At 36.1% G+C, this 20074-nt stretch overlaps 2 protein-coding genes across 4 annotated transcripts in view; one reads left to right on the top strand and one right to left on the bottom strand.

Moving 5' to 3' along the window:
* Window positions 1-13295, top strand: part of LOC132913452 (uncharacterized) — a 248495-nt gene extending 235200 nt beyond the window's left edge. For all 3 annotated transcript variants that reach the window (XM_060971827.1, XM_060971826.1, XM_060971825.1), the window contains 5 exons: window positions 1310-1467; window positions 2738-2872; window positions 4011-4216; window positions 6645-6866; window positions 8549-13295. In XM_060971827.1, the coding sequence (XP_060827810.1) occupies window positions 1310-1467; window positions 2738-2872; window positions 4011-4216; window positions 6645-6866; window positions 8549-8644 (817 nt within the window). In that variant the 3' untranslated portion in view covers window positions 8645-13295. The remainder of the gene's footprint in view (window positions 1-1309; window positions 1468-2737; window positions 2873-4010; window positions 4217-6644; window positions 6867-8548) is intronic.
* Window positions 13296-14782: 1487 nt separating this feature from the next.
* Window positions 14783-19528, bottom strand: LOC132913086 (carboxypeptidase B-like). Its single transcript, XM_060971044.1, has 8 exons — window positions 19399-19528; window positions 18648-18966; window positions 18131-18433; window positions 17950-18037; window positions 15856-16001; window positions 15480-15536; window positions 15306-15390; window positions 14783-15126 (listed from the first exon to the last, which is right to left on the bottom strand). Exons 1-8 carry the CDS (start codon window positions 19479-19481, stop codon window positions 14933-14935), a joined length of 1275 nt encoding a protein of 424 aa, XP_060827027.1. The 5' UTR covers window positions 19482-19528; the 3' UTR covers window positions 14783-14932.
* Between the last annotated feature and the right edge of the window lie 546 nt (window positions 19529-20074).

Genomic DNA, 20074 nt, shown 5'->3' with positions numbered 1-20074 from the left:
AGGGGTTGCGATTCCTCTTTTCTGCTCCTCTTGTTTCCACCCTGACTTTCTTCCTTTCTCTTTCTTTTTCTCTTTCTCCCTTTTTCCCTCTCTTTTTCTCTCCCTGCTTTCCTCTCTCCCTACCTCTTTCCACTTGGCCCAAAGCGGCGAAAACTCTCCGTACAAGCTCTGTTCTCCGTTTCTGAAGTGGCTTGTCGCACGGCGACAATGTCGCATCGATTTTATCAAAAGTCTAAACACATCCGATTAAATTCAGTTAGGTGGACGTGCAGACGGACGCGTTTTGAATCGTTATCGGAGGTGTCGGTAGTTGTGTATGTGTTTATCGGAGTGTATATAGTCGATAGTTGTGAGCAACCTGGAAGTAGATGAAATTTCGGCAAATTAGCGTCTCGAAGACAAGTTCGCCCGGCGTTTTATTAGAAATTCGACGCGAGCCGTTCGCTCGAGCCTTTTAATCGAAACGACACCGGCGTCCAAGAGAGGGAAACCCAGGCAACTCGCGTGCAAACACGTTCCGCCGTGCTGTTGCGTCTAAATGAGTTGATTAAATGTACAATTTGTACGTTCTTCTGGAAACCCATTCTCAAACCTTCGTGCACGGTGCTCCTCGTAAAAATGAAAGGACGCGCGATTTAGGCGAGCTATAAACCGTTGTAATTGAATATTTCTGACCTTGGCTTGTGATATTGCAGCAGGGGCAAAATTATTTTTAGACAAATGAAACTCATTTCAAACTTGTCTTTTATTTAAAATTTCTATATAAATATTACACTGTTTGAAATATATTAAGTGTACGTTTCAAGATGATTCTCTTCGTGTCCTCTGTACTACTTAATATATCATCTCTGAAATCTTCCGAGTTTCTACCTTCTCTATCCCTTTTACAATATTTTCGCGCCCCAAATCACCAGCAAAAGTTTCTAAATCTTCGACTTTTCCCTTTTCTTCGATTTTTATTCCCTAATATCTCGGTGACATCGTCGATTTCTTTTCGTTTCACCCGAATTCTCTTTTCATTAGTTATGTAAGATACCAAAGATTTTATTTATAAGTACAACGTTTAAACGTATCGTTTTTTATAACATGATTGAAAAACTACGCCGGCCTTACCATTTTGTAAAATACGTGTACTGCAAATGTTATCCTATAAACCAACTCGTCCAAAACCGTCGCAAAACGAGTCGTCTGCCGACACCACCGGAGCCGCCGTTAAATATTCACGCAATGACGTTGCCATCGAAACAATTATTCATCGTTCCTAGCGACGGGATATCTTGTGACACTCAGTATCCAAGTTTATTTTCAGTTACTATGCGTCGACTGCTTTTCCACCCCGTTTGGCACCACCACTGAAAAGACCACGTCTGATGCCACCGGCTCGATCGCAACATCCTAAACAACAGAAACAGCAACCAGCTGCGAACACGGCCACCGTTCCGGATTTGAACCAATTGAAAGTCTACAGTAAGTATCACCATTCTACATTCAGACATATAGACAAAACAGTAATCAAAGTTTGAAACGGGGAAAAAGAAAGAAAAAACAAGGAATGTTTTGGCTAGAAACAGATTGGAGTTGGAGCATCTCGAGCATGTTATGGTTCGAGGAGTAGTCGTTCGAAACCACGCGAAAGTACAGTTTGTTAATTCGTTCGTAAGTTGATCGTGCGTTTCCCGTATTAGGCAACAGCTTAGCGTGAGGGAAGCGTGTCGTCGACACTTGTCTCTGCGCGGTACGTACTTTAATTACGCGGAAATTACGAGCAAGCTCGCGTGAAGATGATCGGTTAAATATAGTGAACGGAGAAAAATGGTAGAGTGCGGCGGAGAACGTTATTATTCGTCATGAAGCGAGATAGTGATGTTGGAAAATGAGCTTCCATTTACGTTTTTATTTAAAAAATTACGAATTATCGGTCATAAGCATGAAGAAAGGAAGTTTCCGTAATTGAATAATTATTTACTCATAGCTAATGTTCCGCAAGTTATTTATCCCATAGGGATGAAAATTTCATTATATTCGCGTGCTCTTCCTTCCAATGAGTTGTTTTAATAAATGTTAAACGGCTAGGATTTCGATCGGGTTTGTTCTGTGAATTTTATATAGTACCTGGTTATTCGCGATATTTAATGCTCTTTAATAAATAGTTCTTATTTCAAAATAAAATATTGATACTACTTCCGCGCTTAAGCGCAGCTTACAGTAACTCATATAAAAATTTAGTACAGCAACTATCTTTTAAATTAAAAATATACCACTTCTGATTTTGACGTTTCTGACTCTCGGGCGTTAAGCTATGTACGATATGATATTTGAAAAATGTTACCATTCCATTATTCATTCCGTTATTCCGGGTAATAGGGCTTCTTCGGGAAAATTATATTCCAAATCTAATTCAAGTTTCAAATGTGCTTAGCGAGTTTTGCTTTTACGCCAGTAATCTCATCAACTATCCACAATTTTACTGGCAAACAGCAAAGGAAGAAAGGAATTGCATTCCATTATCTCTCTTAATGAAACGAACAGTAAAGATATATTTTCATATTTCCTTTCAAAAAGTTAAATTAATCCAACTTCAAAGTGATCGCGAACAATTATTCCAGAAACAAGATTCCTTTGAATATACCATTCTCGCGGAATCGATATACAAAAAAAAAGAGAGAAGGGACGAATTAAAGTGCAATTAAACTAAAATGAAATCAAGGGAAATCAGTTTGTGATTTCTACGTTACAGGCAACCCGGATATCCTGATCTGTGGCAACTGTAGAGAGATGTTTACAGACCTAGGCGAGTTGCTCGAGCACAAGCGGAATTACTGCAAACTACGGTTCACATGTAAATGTCACACCTTCAATGGAACAGCCCCAAGTACGTACCTACTCGAAAGAAAAGTTTGCCCGGCGAACCTTCCGCTTCCTCTGTACTCTATAGTGGGTGAACGAAAACGTTCGCGTCTGTTAGTGCGCGATCGAGTTGCGCTTTACCAAACGGGATTGTACGAATTCCACAGCTACGTTTTCGCCTTTAAGAAATTTTTCAATAAAGATCCAGCTTTCATCGAAATTCGAGGGCGCAGCCGGTTTCAAAATACTTATCCTCGTCTCGTTGCCACCTCTTTTCCCTCTGTTATCCTTATCGCGCTTCGAATGGCGCGGTTGTAAAAATGAAATTCGAACCGGATCCTACGAGCGGTTCCTCTTTCCTCGTGTCTCCTCGATTTTCTTCTCGCGAGCGGAATTGTACTTTGGCATTTTACCGAGGAAAACGCAGCTGCGTCAGGACAATGGTCCACGATTTGTTTAGGATAAAGGAATTGAAACGAGAAAGCCTAGGAAGTATTGTTGCTGCTCGTAAAATTTGCCTACGGATGCTGTTGCGAGTTGCTTCCCTCCATTTGACGTATCGTCTCTCTAGTTTTTAACTGTTCTATCTGCATTGGTTTGTAAACTGAAAAAAACTGAATTTAGAGTTTACCGAGTTTAGTATTGTTGTTTAATATTAAACTTAATGTTTGTTTAATATTATTATGACTTAAAAGAACTGAATTGTTGCTTTTTAAGTGGAATTTTCATCGTATTATTACGAATTCATGTTCTTTATAGGAATACGACATATGTAGAGGGGTTAGTTACATGTTTTGTTTCTTTTTGTTTTTTTGTTTTTTTTGGAAAATGAAGTTAGAAATAGGACGGAAATATTAGCTCTTTGCAGTCTAGTAATAAGGATAAGGTTAAAATAAACGTATAAAAACTTTTAATAAATTTTCAGTAAAATCCTATAGTAATTTTAGCGCAGATTCTGTTACAATTACAATTACCAACTTAATTTGTATGTTGTGTTAAAATTTCAAATAAAATTGATCAGAATTCGAGCTAATATTTACTCGAATAATAAAACCACAGATTGTTAGTAACTATCGTGGTTTTGGCAAACAGAATATATTTAAGTTATTACCAAACACACACACACACACGCACACACAATGCATTTATGTTTATGTTCCAAGGAGATTCTACAACAGCTCTGCTCTGCGTTCTCTGCAAGGTATCATTCCCTTCAGCATGGGAATTGATGGTTCACGCTCAGGCAGCACACATGATCAACATTTACGAGCTGGGAACTCGACCCCAGAGTCCCAGATCTGCTCCCAGCCCTCCGCAAAGTCCAAACCAACATCAGAAGGAATCATCGCCGTCACCGCAAGATTTTCAAGTGAGTTTCCGACATATTGTAAAGATATTGTTTCATCAAAAGCAGAACAAACGTGTTCGTTTCATTTCGTTCTGTCAAAAAGAAAGTTGCATTTAACGACTTGGGAATATAACAATATATATGAAAATTGAGATAAATTTAGTTTTCTTGCATCCGATACAATAAATATTGAACATATTATATATTGTCAAAATAAAAATGCCCAAAGGCAAAGCAATTGCGAAATTGCGAAATGCACTAGTAAAAATTTCCTCTTCGTTTTCAATAACGGGAATAATAACAAAAAAAAAACGCATCATTCGACAGCGATATTTGAAGAACAGCAATGAAAACTAAAACTTGCACAACTATTAACTGATATTTTATATGTAACGTGGAAATTAAATTCCCTAACGGAAAAGTAATTTCGTTCTGATGGATTTTCCGTTTCGTTATTTTTGTTGCATCCTGAAATGTGAAGTAGCGAACGATGACTGTGCAATCTTATCAGAATGAGCAGGCTTGGATGAGAAGGAACTGAAAAGAAAATACGACACCGACTATTCACATAGCTTTAATTCTGGAAGTATTTCTGACCTAGTTACCATCATAATCGCGAACGTCCATCCCGTCAGCTGAATTTTCATTCTTTATTCCTGAAATTGCGAGAATTCCATATTAATCCCTAGCTTTTTCTCTATTTTAATACTTAAAGTTAAAAATCGTGCGAGGATTTATGGATCCGCTTCGAAAGTCTCACTGTAAATACGATATTGGAAGGAACAATTGAAAGGAGTTTCTCGCTTTCTCGAAAGGAATTCATTTAGTGTTGCTCAATCGACTGAACGTGAAGAAAAATGATGGTAGGAATAATGGATTTTGTTCGATTGAAAATTTCTGCCGGATTCGATAAAAGAAGCTTTCGAAATAAAAATAAAATCTCTATTGCAATTGCCAGCATTTCGTGTCGAAATTAACCACAAGATCTTTTTGCTGATATTTCAAAGACATAGCATCGATTTGTGTTAAAAAGAGGAAAAAGACGCGGTATTGCTGGTGAAATTCCTACGAGCTATGTAAAACCAGAACTCAAATACGTCCAACAGGAAGCAATAATAACAGTGGCAGTCAATTTAAAGAATATAAGTTCTCTGCTGAAAGGGAAGGAAACGCGGCAAATCGTAATATCGTCAGGAGGCAAGCTCTCAGTGCTTAAGACAAGGCTATGAACGGACGGAATGAAACTCTGTAACAAAAGAACAAAATCCTGTCGCTGTAGGGAACGACGAACGACTTGGAAAAATATTACTTCATCATATGTTTCTCTGTCGATATGTCAACTCCAGAGCATGGACGAAGTATACGGATCGAGCTATCAGGCAATTGGAACTTTTGTTTCGGATTTCAGCGCTCGAGAGCCTCCTTATTATTTTCACTCCTGCTATCGTCGCTCTTATTAATTGTATCGAGCGTGTGATTTTCTACTTTCTTGGCAATAGGAAAACTTTTGTTCTCGTTATTACTTAAAATTGTTTTATTTCTTCCATTTTGTTTCTTGAGTGTGATATATACTGTTTGAAGGATTTAAAGGATTTTCGAATGATTATTCTGTTCAGAATAACTGTTCAGAAATGATTTTCCCAGAATAGTTAAAATAATTGAAGATAATTGATTTGCAAGTATGTACGAATAATTGCGAATAATTATTAATATAGTAACAATCGGAGCACTTTAAAGTGGTAACGCTGCGTGTTAGAAACGTTTGTTAGAGTGATCCCGCTCCCTAATTATAAAACATTCCTGTGGTGTAATATAATTTTTCCGTTTAATCATGCAGTCAATTTGAATCGAGATCAATCTCTGTGACATCGTCAAAAACATTAAAATAGAGCGCTCTGAATTTACGCAGCACATTGAATTAATATATATTAATTCTTATAATAAAAATAATCATTAAAAGGATTAATTATGTACATATATAATAATTTTCTAGTATATGTAATAAACAATACTCTATTAATAATAGGTGCATACGATATAATAATAAATATAATACATAGCAGATAAGAGAGGATTAAATAAAAAACTTAGAAAGTAGAATAGATGCGCTTTGGTCAGCCAACCGGATAAAGGTATGTAGATCCTATCACTAGTATAGTAGTATAATATGCATCAAGCAAGGGCTATCGCCTGTCGTTTTACTATCTCAGCACAAAAGAAGAGTGAAGCAGGTCGAGCTAGAGCACTCAATTGATCGCATATTTCCGATTCTAAGGATATTTTTAAATATAATATCTTTTGTGTAATTTTGTTCGCGTATTATTTCGTACATATACGTATCTTTATCCCAATTATTTTTGCTTTGTATTCTTTCGTTTGACGTTTGACGTTTGAAAAAGATATCTAGAACGATATAAAGAATCGTTTCGTTTTATAATGGTTGTAACAGGAAACCAAAGCATCGGATTGCGAAGAACGCGCAGAAGAAGAAGATCTGGATGGACACGAATTATTGCCGTCCCCTGACAGCGGCAAATCAACGGACAATGAAGCAGCTTTGTCTCCGATTAAGATACGATCTGATGTAAATGGACTGGACCATGAAGAATGTGACGAGCTGATTCACGTTGAAAATACCACACAAGCTTGTATCATGCATGCCCTCAGCATTGTAAGTGCTGCTCGATTTTTCTCTTCCTTAAATTTTATTTAATTCATTTGGATCGCACAGATATGCGTCTCCTTAACTATAATAAATATCAATTCATTGGATTTTGTTAGCGTTGATGTTAGTACAAATGTTGAGATATGTATATCGTGGAATTCGCATCAATTCACAGTAAACTTTTAACATTATACGTGTCTTTTCCTAATTGTAAAACCCGTAATGTGTTAATCAGAGAGAACTACGGACATATTTGTCAGCATACTTTAGCATAGGCGGAATATTTAAAAAATTTATTTTACTTTGGAATCGGAATAATATTCTATCACATGCCACTTCAAAAGGGAAAGCAAATATAAAGTAATAGAATTTCAGAGAAATGTTAGTTTGATTTGCAAAGCGTTTATTGTCGACATTTGTATTGGTATGTAATATTCAGGTGTTCCAAAGTGGATAAATTAAATTCCAATTGAATTCCTTTATTTCATTGAGTCACATTTATTAATTTTACATGCAAAGCATAGTATGAATCGTGCATAATTGAATCGAATATAAACTCATTCATTTTTATATCATATTATTGGTTTCAGTCGGCCTTTTATAATAACTCGTTCTCTTTGAGATTTAATGATATCAAATGATCAAAAGAAGATATTTAGATCTGCTAATTTTTATTTCAAGTCTACTCTAAGAGAAAATTGGAATCAAAATTAAGATTAACTTGCTACAAATTTGACTTTTAATCTTGTAATTCAAAATACAATTTCCATCGCAAAGCTCCTTATCTTTTTGCAGAAAAAGCAAGGTAACAGAGTTCTTTTCAAATCAAATTTGACAGGACATTATTCCGATTTCAGAACGAAATAAATTGTTGTAACATTAAAACGGTGTCATTCTTCGCCACCTAATATCTTCTTCGCAATGATAGATCTGAATCCGTACAATGACAGACAGTAACGACCGTTCGATGACAAGTATCATCGCGGTATCGTCATAAAGGCATCAACACGCGCGTGGTAACGCGAGAGGAAAGCTTCCTTTCCGCAATAAATCAGAACGGGACCGAATGCTCCTGTAGCCGGTTGTGCCATTTCGGTTCCGCATTCACCGAGACAATCATTGGCAAATGGTCTTGCGAAACCGTCGTATCCGCGTAATCACCGCACGTAAACGTGTTATAGCTTTCGCGATCAAGCTCGAAGATCTCCGCGATGCACTTACAGCAACGTCGTAATACACGCTTGGAAAAATTCATTGCGATTTTCCCGCAGCTTCACGCACCACTGAGATATACGATTGCTTTCACGGTTGACTATTAACGCGTTCCAGCCAAGTAAATCTTTCTTCTCTGATTCTTAATGTGATTTCAAAGTTCGATATTAAATTGGTGGAAAATATTTTGCATTCTTTCAAAATAAAACTGCTGTGCGATTATTTACTTACTATCAATATAAAATTAAGACATATGCAGGTATTTCTTTTTAATTAATTAAAATAAATATTAAATAAAATATTTATAGAAATTTTAATCCGTTCCATTCGTTCCTCTAATACGTAATTCATTTCACCAAGCTTTGTGTTTTATCTAGCTTTTTCGTGAAACATATTACGAACCAACAACTTTTAATCATTTTCATAATGTACCGTATCCTTTATTACTACAGTTACTCTTGCCTTGTACGTTGCAGGACTCGTCCTTGGAACTCAACTCTGACACGAACTCGAGGGGAAGTTCTGGCCCAGTCATGGCGTTGACTAATGGATCCTTGTCCGCGAAGGAATAAGTCGAAAAAAGAATTAGACATTGCAACACGGTTTTCCCTGTCCAGGGACTCCTGTACCAACGCCACCAATGAGACATATCGATCTCCTTTAAGGATAACACACCCCTCTGTATATAGCTAAATGCCTAACAAATAATTCAGGGTCGTCTCATGCCAGATCTGGGACCTATTTTGGCGAATTTAGTATCGATGGATTTCGAATCGCCCCGAGGATTCGACGAACGAGAAAGATTTAAACCGTTTCGCTTCCATTTACGTCCATTTCATCGATTAATCCTCTTTCTTTTTTCTCCTGTGCTCCCTTCTCTATGAAATCTAGTCTTCAAAAATGGATCGATAAAGCGCCGATTTCTTTATTCGTTCTTTCTTCTCTCCTTTTTCTTCTTTTCCCTTAAAAATTTCGCTCTTTGCACACGTATTTTCGCAACGCGTATAAAATATGACAGCCAAACTCGAACTCGATAACATTCGTGAAACACATAGTACGAGAATTCTATTCGATGAAAATTGCACTTGACGATCGAACATTCGGAAAATTTCATCTAGTCACGGTATTATTCGTTATCTGTGACGCGATACTAACTCTCTTATCGATTTTACCGTAAAAATGATTGCCGCGTATAGTAGGGATAACGTTGCGTAAAATGTGTTTCAGAAGATTCGTTAAGATTTGTCCAGCTTGCTATCTATCTCGCGAGACGGGCAAAGATTTTTTAAGTAGACGCCACAGAGGATTCCTAAGTAGAGTGCAACGTTAATGGATTCTTTTTCTAGCGTCGTTGAGAATAGGTGAAAACCAGGCCGTCCGTTTGTGGTAGCGTTTTATGAAAATTACAAGTAGTCTTCCGGAGTCCCGGCACCGGCGTAGATCGCACAGTAACGAGAACGTCCGTTGCTCTCTGAGAGAATTAGTTAATTAATCGCGTTCCTTTTTAATTCTCCGAAGAAAGCTACGTCTGGATTTTACTCTTTAAATTGCACCGTGCTGAATCCAAGATTAACTCCAATCGAGTAATACGGTTGCTCCTGTAGAGACCTTTAAAAATATATCACGCCCAATAAATACATGCTCATACGACACAGTTAAGATTATGAAGGAGGAAATATTTATTGATAAATTCAATTGTCCATTTAATTTTTTAATTACTTCCGGCGGGCGCTTTGATTCCGTGCAGTGATTCATGCGTATATTGAAAAGAAGAAATATAGAATTACGTATCTTCATAGAATAAGGACGAAGTCCATTTAATTTCCAATTAGTTTAAAAGCTTAGCCAGAGTTTCCATTCCACAATTGGATAAAGTGAACAATTTTAACGCATTTAAATTTAGAAGAATAATGTTTGCCTCTTGTATATCGATCATTGCGATAACGTCTTTTATACTTCGAGGAAAGACAGCTGTGCGATCTCCGATCTACAAATACGATTTGTAAATAAATTGAACTGTTTTTCGTATATCTCATAGCTCGATAATAAAAAGTCGATTAGTTCTCGGCCGGGCATGTTAATCGTCAACGCTTAATTACCGTTTAGGACGTTGTAAATATTCGTGTTAACCTTAAGTTAGCGTAAAGACGGTAGCAGTTACGTTTCCTAGGATTAATTAGGGGAAAGATTCGTACGAACCTCGGAACGTTTTAAATCGCCGGAAACGTTCTTGACTCCGCGGGCAGTTTCGATCGCATTGATATAAATTTTGCCTAAATCTGATGCTGATTTAGCGTCGAGCTGACCGCCACGATGCATAATGATTAAGACATTTTTCGATCCGGTTGGTAATAGATGGGTGACAATGACTGATCGTAAAAGAAAGAAAGAAGAAACAAAGAAAAGAAACAGATAGAAAACAAGAAATTCTATTATAATTTCCAAGGTAGATAAGATCCGCCATGTGAAGTTGATTTTATAGAATTGACAGTATGTGTGTGTGTGAGAGAGAGAGAGAGAGAGAGAAAGAGAGAGAACACGAGAGGGAGAGAGAGAGAGAGAGCGAGAGAAAAAAGTACACACAAGAGAACAAAGTGTCGGTTTATTAATCGCGAGGAAAAAAAATACGGTTAGCATATCAAACGTGTATTTTTGATGAGAACGTGTGTGAATGCGGTTTCTTTTTCTCCAGCGAAAACGAACAGAGGCAAGCATCGTCCAATTTAGTATAATCGATTAGAAAACGAAAATCTACTTACGGTTACTGGTAATAACTGGCTTCGTCGTGAAAAACGCGACGTACATGTAAAAGATAATAGCGTCATGAACTTGGAATTGGATACGGTCATCTTTGATGTTGTCCAACATATCGTGCTCGTGATTGCAACTCGCAAGTATGTTTCTTGAGAATTTTGTCGTTCTTCGTGTACTATTATTTATAATTAAAATCTATATACAAATATAAATATATCGAATCATCATTTGGCATCTCTTTCCGTTACGTGATCGTAAAAGAACAATTTTTAAATATTTAAGAATATTTTCTACAACCCTGTGAGTTAATTTATGAATATGATATGAGTCTTCTTACGACTGTGGTTACTCGCAATCACATGTATCGATTCTAGAGTTACAGATTCTTCCTTTCATTGTACGTATATAATAGTTAACAGCAGAGAAAAAATCATAAGTGTAACACTTTTCAGTCTTAAAAGTCGTACAAGCTTATTTTACTATCGATAAAAAGTTTCCATCTTACTGAAAAAAGGATCAGTGGTCAAAGATGAATAACGTACATGCAACGAGATGGAGTTAACTTTATAGGTGTCATTATCGTTGAACATCGTAAAATTCTATCACTCTAAATATCCAGCTAATCCTGGACATACCGAAATGATAAGCGTTCATGATGATTATTCCTCGAAAAACTTCGACTCGATTTACGACGATCGATGTTTAATTAGAGAGAAAAGACTAGGGCTGCGAATATCCGTACCACAGATTTCTATTTCTCTCTCGTATACATATATGTATAAAGGATCTGTAAGGAAATGTATGAATTTCGGTTTATAACATAATGCATCTACCAAAACGAAGATAAATACGTATAAGGCATGACCGATATTCGTGTACCTTGAAACAACAATCTGTGAAGAATTCTAAATGACATTGATTGATGTTCCAATAAGAATGGAATCGCAACGGATGTATGAAATATAAATATCAAAATTTTTATGGAAATTTTTTCGACGAAGTGGTCGCATTAGAAGTTTTGTGGTTCCAAGGTACTAAAGGACTTTGCTTGTAAAGATTAAACGTTTTATATTTTATAAGAACACGCGGGTTTTGCCTATGCTAATTTCGCTAAGCATAATATTTATTATCGTAGGCGTATATGTATTATTTACATAATTTATTACGTGTATCTATTATTGTAATATTGTAATGTAATTATCCTAATAGAGACGAAATGAAATAGCCTGATGGGGTATAAGTATGATGAATCACATCGGAATCGTTACATGCACCGTATCAATAATCAAAGAATATTTACACATCAATTATTGATACGATGTAGGTAACATTGACTATATGTATTTGTAATATTTCTACAGCTTATTACTATTATTATCATCATCATCATCATCATCATCATCATTATTATCCTTATCATTATTATTATTATTATTATTGTTGTTGTTGTTGTTGCTATTATTATTATTACTATTATTGTTATTATTTAATCTTGTACACATATTCGCATATATTTTGATTATCCGAGCAGTGATAAGGCTTTAGAGCACGATTGTTTGCATCAGACAGGAATGACGAGATTTTTCCGTGATTCCGTAATTGAGCAAACATGATCAAGAAGTTGCGGATAACTTCGACAGCCCTAGAGGATTGCAATCAAATTAGTGATCTCTTCCTCGACATGAGAAATGAGATTTTCAACATAACGGGTGTAATTTTATTATATATATTTTCTTTCGGTGATTATTTGATCATTGAAATTTTGAAACGTTTCGTGTCAAAGCGACAGTCTAGTTTAAGGAAAAGATTCGTTGAATACGAGGAAATCGCAAACTATAATACTATTGGAAAATTTTAATCGATCAAATCGTACGTCTCTTTACCCTATACGGTTGCTGACAAGAGTTCTTCCATTTCATCGTCACACTTCCAGGTTCAGATAAATAAACCAACTTCAGATATTACTGTTCCGTTTGCATCGTCGACGATTGAAAAAAAAGAGGGGGGCGAAACGACAGTTGAACAACTTGAAACTTTCTCCCATCATTGTTTTGTGATTTTCTTAAGTAGAGAAGGTTGCGTTAAGTATTAAGAAAAGTCCACCCAGCAATTTTCTTCTATAAATTCTTCGATAGTTATTTTCCAGTAATATGTATAAGAGACCAAACTCCCGTAGTTCAACGAATTCGAATCATATCAGATCGTATATTGCAAGCATTTCTCATTGGAGCCACGAAGAAAGCGCTGATCGTGATAAAATGACAAGCTGGATTCTTACTTGACGAGGAAATGCGTTGCCGTACCCTTAGCGATGTGTAGATTAAGCTACCTTAATCATTTACTAAAGAGTGGTTTATATAGTTTATCTGTATGCAGCGAGTATACCTGTAAAAATAAAATTATGGCTACAAGAGAGAAAAAGAGAGAGAGGGAGAGAATGAGAGAAAGAGAGAGAGAGAGAGAAAGAGAGAGGAAAAGAATCGTCATCAACCGATGAAAAAAGAAGATCAAAAGAATCACAACATCGATCGAAATGTCCTCAAAAGAGAACTCGAAACTTCTGCCGCTTTTCTTCCTGCGTTCTTTCTTCGTAAAGGAATAAAAAAACACGAAGGATACATTTATCTATGTTAAGTTACGACTAGATCTTAGAAACAAGGGTTATTTGTTCATAGTCCTATAAAAATATATATATATTATATATATATATGAACGATGTTTTATGGATCATTATCATCTGAATAAAATACGTTAAGTCTTTTAATGGGCTCGGTGATTGATTAAAATGATGATTTTTTGACTCTTTCTGTATGAACTGAAAAAATCAAATAAAATCACGAGATCATCGAAATACTTTTAGGTTGTGCATTCAATTTTTGCTTTAAATTATCAGACACAAGCTGCGACGATCATTGGTACCTAACGACAATCTTTCACATTCCACTTGCGTCAAGAAGTGAAAACCGTGCTTCAACCAAGAAATAAGAAAAAGAAAATGACCTCTACGAAACGGTGTCCGACTTAACCGCGCCAATTACGCGAAGCCTCAACTGAAAGATAAGTTGATGTTCTTTCTATCATCGCCAAAGGCGGACGGACCAGTTTCTGTCGCCTCTGCGACCGATTCGATGTACGCGACCAGCAGAGTGGCTCGTTATACAAAAATTTTACGACTCAGTGTCCTCAGTCCCTCTGAGACGAAATGAGCTCTCGTCCGTGCTCCAGTCGACGGATAATGAGTCTGTTGTTTCTCCAATTAGACCGAACGCGAAGCACGGCCAGGAAGGGCAGGAATAAGCGAAAAGGAGCTTGGGCACGATACTCGGCCGGCTCTACGTGCTAAGTGTTCCACTTCAGCCCGACCAAATCCTTGAGCTTCTCCTACCATTTCCGTTTCCCCAGGTACTCTCGCTTTCGCGCAATAGCCACCTAAAAACGCAGGAAAAACTAAAAGTGGTCGTCGTAGAAAAGGGTTGTATACCACAGTGAACAATAGCTATTTCGTTTCACGGATGAAAAGGCAGTCGCGTGAATGCATGCCTGTTTTCGCCGGTGTACTTTTCATCTTTAAACGTAAACGTAAACATGCCACGTCCCCTTTCGTTTCGACCGTTCTTTCTCAGGGATTTTTAACGCAATCAGAGATCAGTCGTGCTTTTGTGTCAACGAGAAACTACAAGAAGACCTTAATGATTAATTATTATGAAAAGGCGGGGTACGCTCTGTACTTTCCTTGTTTAAATGATCTCTGAAAGCTATTTGTTTTTTAAAGATAATTTTAGTAAGAATTAATCTCTCGTGTACCGTGATTAAGTCAGATCAACTATTTCAATTCGTTTGATTTATTTACTTCATTAATAGATTTAACTAATTTACTTATTTACTTGATTTATTTAATCAACTTATTTGTCAATGTATTAAAATAGTTCGGAGAAACAATTGACAAAACAAAGACGAACGATACATAAGCAATTTGATTTAATTTATTTGGTTTAATTTATTTCGAGGTTCTCAGTTGTGTTCCCTATAGAGAATTGATGCAACAGAGCAAAGAATACTTTGTATTGTATACAACAAGCGTGATGATCCACGGTATTACGCGTTTGCTAATGCGAAACGTATTTCTCCGTGACATATTGATGAATCACTTTGATAGCCTCGAATGTCTCGATACCAACAGGTTTGATTTCTGATGCTGGCAACAGGAATCCATAATTTCCACCAGGTAATTCGTAAGTGTACGACAAGCTGATACCTGCTTTGCCCATAGCCCAATCATCGCTGCCTCCAGCAGCTGGATCTAATAATTTCAAAAGAAAAGTATAAAATAAATAAATTGTATAAGCAACGATAATACAGATAAGAAGAGGAGATAACAGCTACTTGACTTGACGTGCTACTTGTAACAGAAATTTTATGGAAGACTATAGATTTCGATTTTTATCTTGCAAGTAAGATCAGTTCGAAAGAATTGCTTACACAGATGATTGGCAGAAGTTCCATAAGTGTATTGAGTTTTACGAGATTTGGCGATAGCTGTTGCACACTGGATGGCAAGCTTGCGCTGGAACAACCAAAATAAAGATATTCTTAATAACAAAACATCTAGAACTTCGTAGATGCGATTAACACCTGTTAGAAAAATTTACTAACCAGTTCTGGTTCGTTAGAAGGTACCTTAGACGTCCAGCCCCAAGGGTATAAGATGTACTGTAAAAGTTATATTTCCAATATTTTATTACGTACAACGTTACTTTGATAATTCGCCTACTAATAGAAAATAACGTGCCGATTCCACTAAACTTTTAAGTATTCTAAATCACGTTTACACGTCAATAAAATTTCGAACGTGCAACATTTCGCTGTATTTATATGATGAAATTAATTTTTCGATTAGTAAAAGTTTACGGTATACGAATACGTGACCAGCAAGCGGAATGAAAATATGTCGCTTTTCAAATTGTTTGGAATGTTCAAAAAATTAAATCAGTATTCCTTGATCCTATTTAATTAAAATTTGATCAGTTACCTGGCCGTAGGAATGGAACGTAAGGTAGGCCTTGATCTGTCCTTTTCGTGCCAAAATAAAATCTCTCAAGTGTTGATTTTCCGGCTCGGAGAATGGTCTAGGCCCGGCGTAAGTATCGCTGCATGGGTTGTTGGAGGCACCAATTGCTACAAACATATAATTATATTTTAATTAATAAAAATAACGAAATATGAAGGATAATTCCCCTTGTGTAGCTATCGTCTCTCTAATAATTAAAAAATATTATTTTTGAAAGAAATGTGCTTCACTTTATATAATAAGAGAAGCTAAAATTGCATCAAGTGAAAAATGAACAATCTTCCAAGCGAGCAGCAGGTTGAAAGTAAACTAGCGAAAATGTTTATAACACACGTCGAATTTCCTCGCAAGAACTTTAATACGAGAAAGTGGTGCTACGAATTTTTCGTAACAAGCAACTTTCAAATGGTAGGACCAATTAGAGGTATCTGAATTTAGAGACTTGCTGCTTCGCTATCACCTTTGTTTCGACCTATTTTTATTTGGTAGGAATTTAGCAAATGAGAAAAATTAAAGCTGGAAATGACTCTCGAAATAATTTCTCGATGCTGCGAATTATTTCAATTAACAAGCAGAAATGTTTTCGGTAAAGTTAATGTGGAATATCAAGATGTACCTAAATCATAGAAATGGCGTAAATGAATAAATTTGACACGTGTCGCATTTCGTTTGAACGTATACCGTTGGATAAGTTAAATACAATTTCCATACTTTTTTCTATACTTCCTCGTATAAGTGATAAGTCAAGAAGCAAAGAATTTCTAATTTATCCTAACCCTTGATACAAGTATTTCCTCGATACAATTAATATCCACTTCCTCGATCAGTATAAATTCGAATAATCGTTAGAGCCATTCCAAGAGTGAATCGGCATCTCAAATTGATGAAAACGTTTATAGCTATTAAACCAAATGTCACGTAAGATTGATATTCCGAAATCGTCGTTTCGATAGAGCGTGAATAAAGAGGTGACATTGTGAGCGCAACGAAATCCACGATCGACGTCCGAGTTACGTCACCGAATAACTCACACACTCTGTCAAAAGTCGGCTTATCAAACGAAAAGAGGTAGAGAAATAACGAGCAAGTTTTTATCACGCCCGATCGTAACTTGTCTGGAGAACGACAGATAATTACACTTCAAAGAAAAGTTAGAGAGAGCAATAGTTGAGTTAACCGTGACACAGTACATTTCTCGTAGTAGGAGGCATATACATATATGAGAAAGATAAAGAGAGAAACGTGTTAACGGCCCCATTCTTGTGAAGTTATTTGCCAGCTAGAAATTGTTTATATCGTCATCCAAACAAAATGTCGCTAATTAATTTACGATATAATATCTATTATAATTTCGAAATACAGCGATAAAACATTCCGATCCTATTGCAAATATGTTTGCATAACGAATCGTATTTGTTAGGTCGTCCGAAAAGTTTCTTTCGTTTTATAAGGAAATAATGGATGCACAACATTTTCCGCTTTATATTATTTTATCGAATTACGTATGATCCATTTTGTTCTATCAGAATAAAGATCACAACGTTCGACAGATTAGATTTCATGTTCGTACAAAGATGCATCGTTGTAAAAGACGTTTCCGTAAAAGAAAGACACTTTTCGAACAACTTAATATTAAAATCGTGACCGTATGAATCTCGATTGAATTTGCACGTGAACAGGTATAGAAAATTCTTCTAGGAAATATTTCTCCTTTTCTCTTTTGTGGTAAATATTGTAATTTTCTTATTGAAACTTTTTTCTCGATCAATCGAACGATGTTTGAATCGATGTTGATAACACGCTATCTATAGCCTGGTCGTTTACACACGTTACAATATCACTATCATTGAAATATTAATTAGCCTCATTTGTTGGAATTATCATTTGATAAAAGAGGAACGTGCAATCATTTAGACAGGTTTTTAATCGATCGATACGACGATTAATTGCTAATAATTAAATCGTCATTCGCGATTTGTTTCTTCATCGAACACAAGGTTTCGTAAGACATCTGCCTTAGATATATTGTATTGTAAATAAAAAATGGAAACTTACTCATCCATTCCATATCGTAATTTCGGTTCCCATCGACACCCCTGCAAGTCATTCCCGTGTGTGATCTTGTTTTTCTCCACAATCGGTTCTAAAGTACATTTTGTAAAATATGTACCGGTTAAAAGTTCTTCGAATGGTTTGATAAGATGGATAATTTTTGTTACCAATGAAATGTCCTTACCGAGGATTTGCTATGCGTAAATTCGTAGCCATCCGGATTCAAAACTGGTAGAACGTACCAGTCGATATTCCTCAAAAGATTTTTGTGACTTGTCAATATCAAATCTACCATGTAAAGAACTGTTGCTGGAGCGATCCATTCCCTGGCATGAATTCCGCCATCAATGAAAATAGCCGGTTTATTCTGCCCACCCGTCGACAACTTTAAAACTTTCATCGATCGCCCTTCGTAAGAATTACCTATGGTAATTAAGGAGGCTACATCGCCGTAAGTGTTCGTTAGATAGTTTAGATATTCGTTTACCTGTGAATATTTTAAACAATTATTATTTTATTATCGTTGTATGGCCCGTCCCTTCCTCTAAATAATTTCAATAAAATGTATTTCATTAAAAAATAAGATTAAATTTTGATAGCTCGAACGGGCTCCTAAACCTCAATTAGCATAAATTTTTTTTCAACTATGATCTACTTATATTTAAAATCTATAACCGTTTAGATTTTTTGAGCTTACGTACTTCTTTATAGTTAGGATAGTAAGTAAAAGTTAAATTCCCAGAAACAGCATAGTTCTTGGTTAGTGCCTTTAATTTGCGCTCCATTCCTTGCGCAATGAATTCTTGCATGACCAGTCGTTGAACATCGTCGATCAGAACCGTATAACTCAGACGATGTTGCTTAAGGAGATTTTTGAACTCTTCGATTTTGTCCGCCGTCACGAAAACGTCCACGAGGTCATGAGTGCTTCTTAGAAAATCGAATCCAGGTGTGTCCACATAATTTTTCAGCAACGAGAGTTGTTCGGCTGTCTCGTAGGAAATAGAGAGCGCCTGCATCCTATGAATTTTTTAACGGTATAGTGCTTACGTTTGATTTATAACTTTCTAGCAAAAACGAGATATCCGAGTAATCGAAATACTCTTTGTAATTCGAGATTAAATTAGAAATTTGGATATTCGAATCTTTTCTCTCGAAGCAGTCTGTTTCTCTTATACTTGAGTGTAAAGTTCTCTACCAAGATTCTAAGTAAAGAAAGATGTTGTCTTAACAAGGAAGTTTGATCGAGAATGCACATCGAAATCAATTGTTTCACAAGTCGTCCGTTTGAAGCAACGAAATTTTAAGAGCACTTAAACGATAAAACTTCCTCACTTTCTTACAATTTTGCATGAACGATCGCATAAATAACGTATTATCGTTAATAATCATCGAACAAAAGTAGAAAAGAAACAATACATATATACATATATGTATAAAAGTAAAACGTACCCCTTCAAAGGAGGGAGAACTTCTTCGTCGACGGCTAGGACAGCCGCAACAAAAATTGTCGCAATTAGAAAGAAGATGCGCATGTTGACTGCTTTCGATTGAAACTACTCGTCACTTCTCTTTTATATATCGCATCGTATCTACACAAACCAATCAAGATTCATTTACGTGATACGAAATATATTGTTCGCTCCATTTAACAAGGCTTCTAGATTGGAAAAATGTTTGGAAATATGAAATCGTTACCAGAAGTAATAGAACGTCAGATAAGATCAATCTGAGAAAGACAGACACACTTATCTCAGCAGATAGTGTTAAAGATTTCATGTATTAAGATTTTAATTGTAGAATCAGTGATTCGACAATTACTTTTTCATTTGAAAACACTCGATAATATTGATTTACGATTTATTCAATGATAAGGATCATGCATCATTAATATAATAAATCTCTTGTCTGATTAGTTCTGTATATGGTGTATGTATATGGTATAACGGATCTACGGAATTCAATTTTTCGATAAATAAATAGAATAATCGCGATGCTGCTTGTTATAAGCTTAATTGGTTAATCCTTTTAAACGATAGACCGAAGTAATTGTTCAAGTAAAAGTCAAATATTACTCGAGCGAATACTCCGATCTACCTAGTAGCTTTGTATAATGAATTTTCTAATC

The sequence above is a fragment of the Bombus pascuorum genome, chromosome 13 (assembly GCF_905332965.1).
Source record: "Bombus pascuorum chromosome 13, iyBomPasc1.1, whole genome shotgun sequence".
NCBI classification, from domain to species: Eukaryota; Metazoa; Arthropoda; class Insecta; order Hymenoptera; family Apidae; genus Bombus; species Bombus pascuorum.
This window is presented reverse-complemented; position numbering and strand designations above follow the sequence as displayed.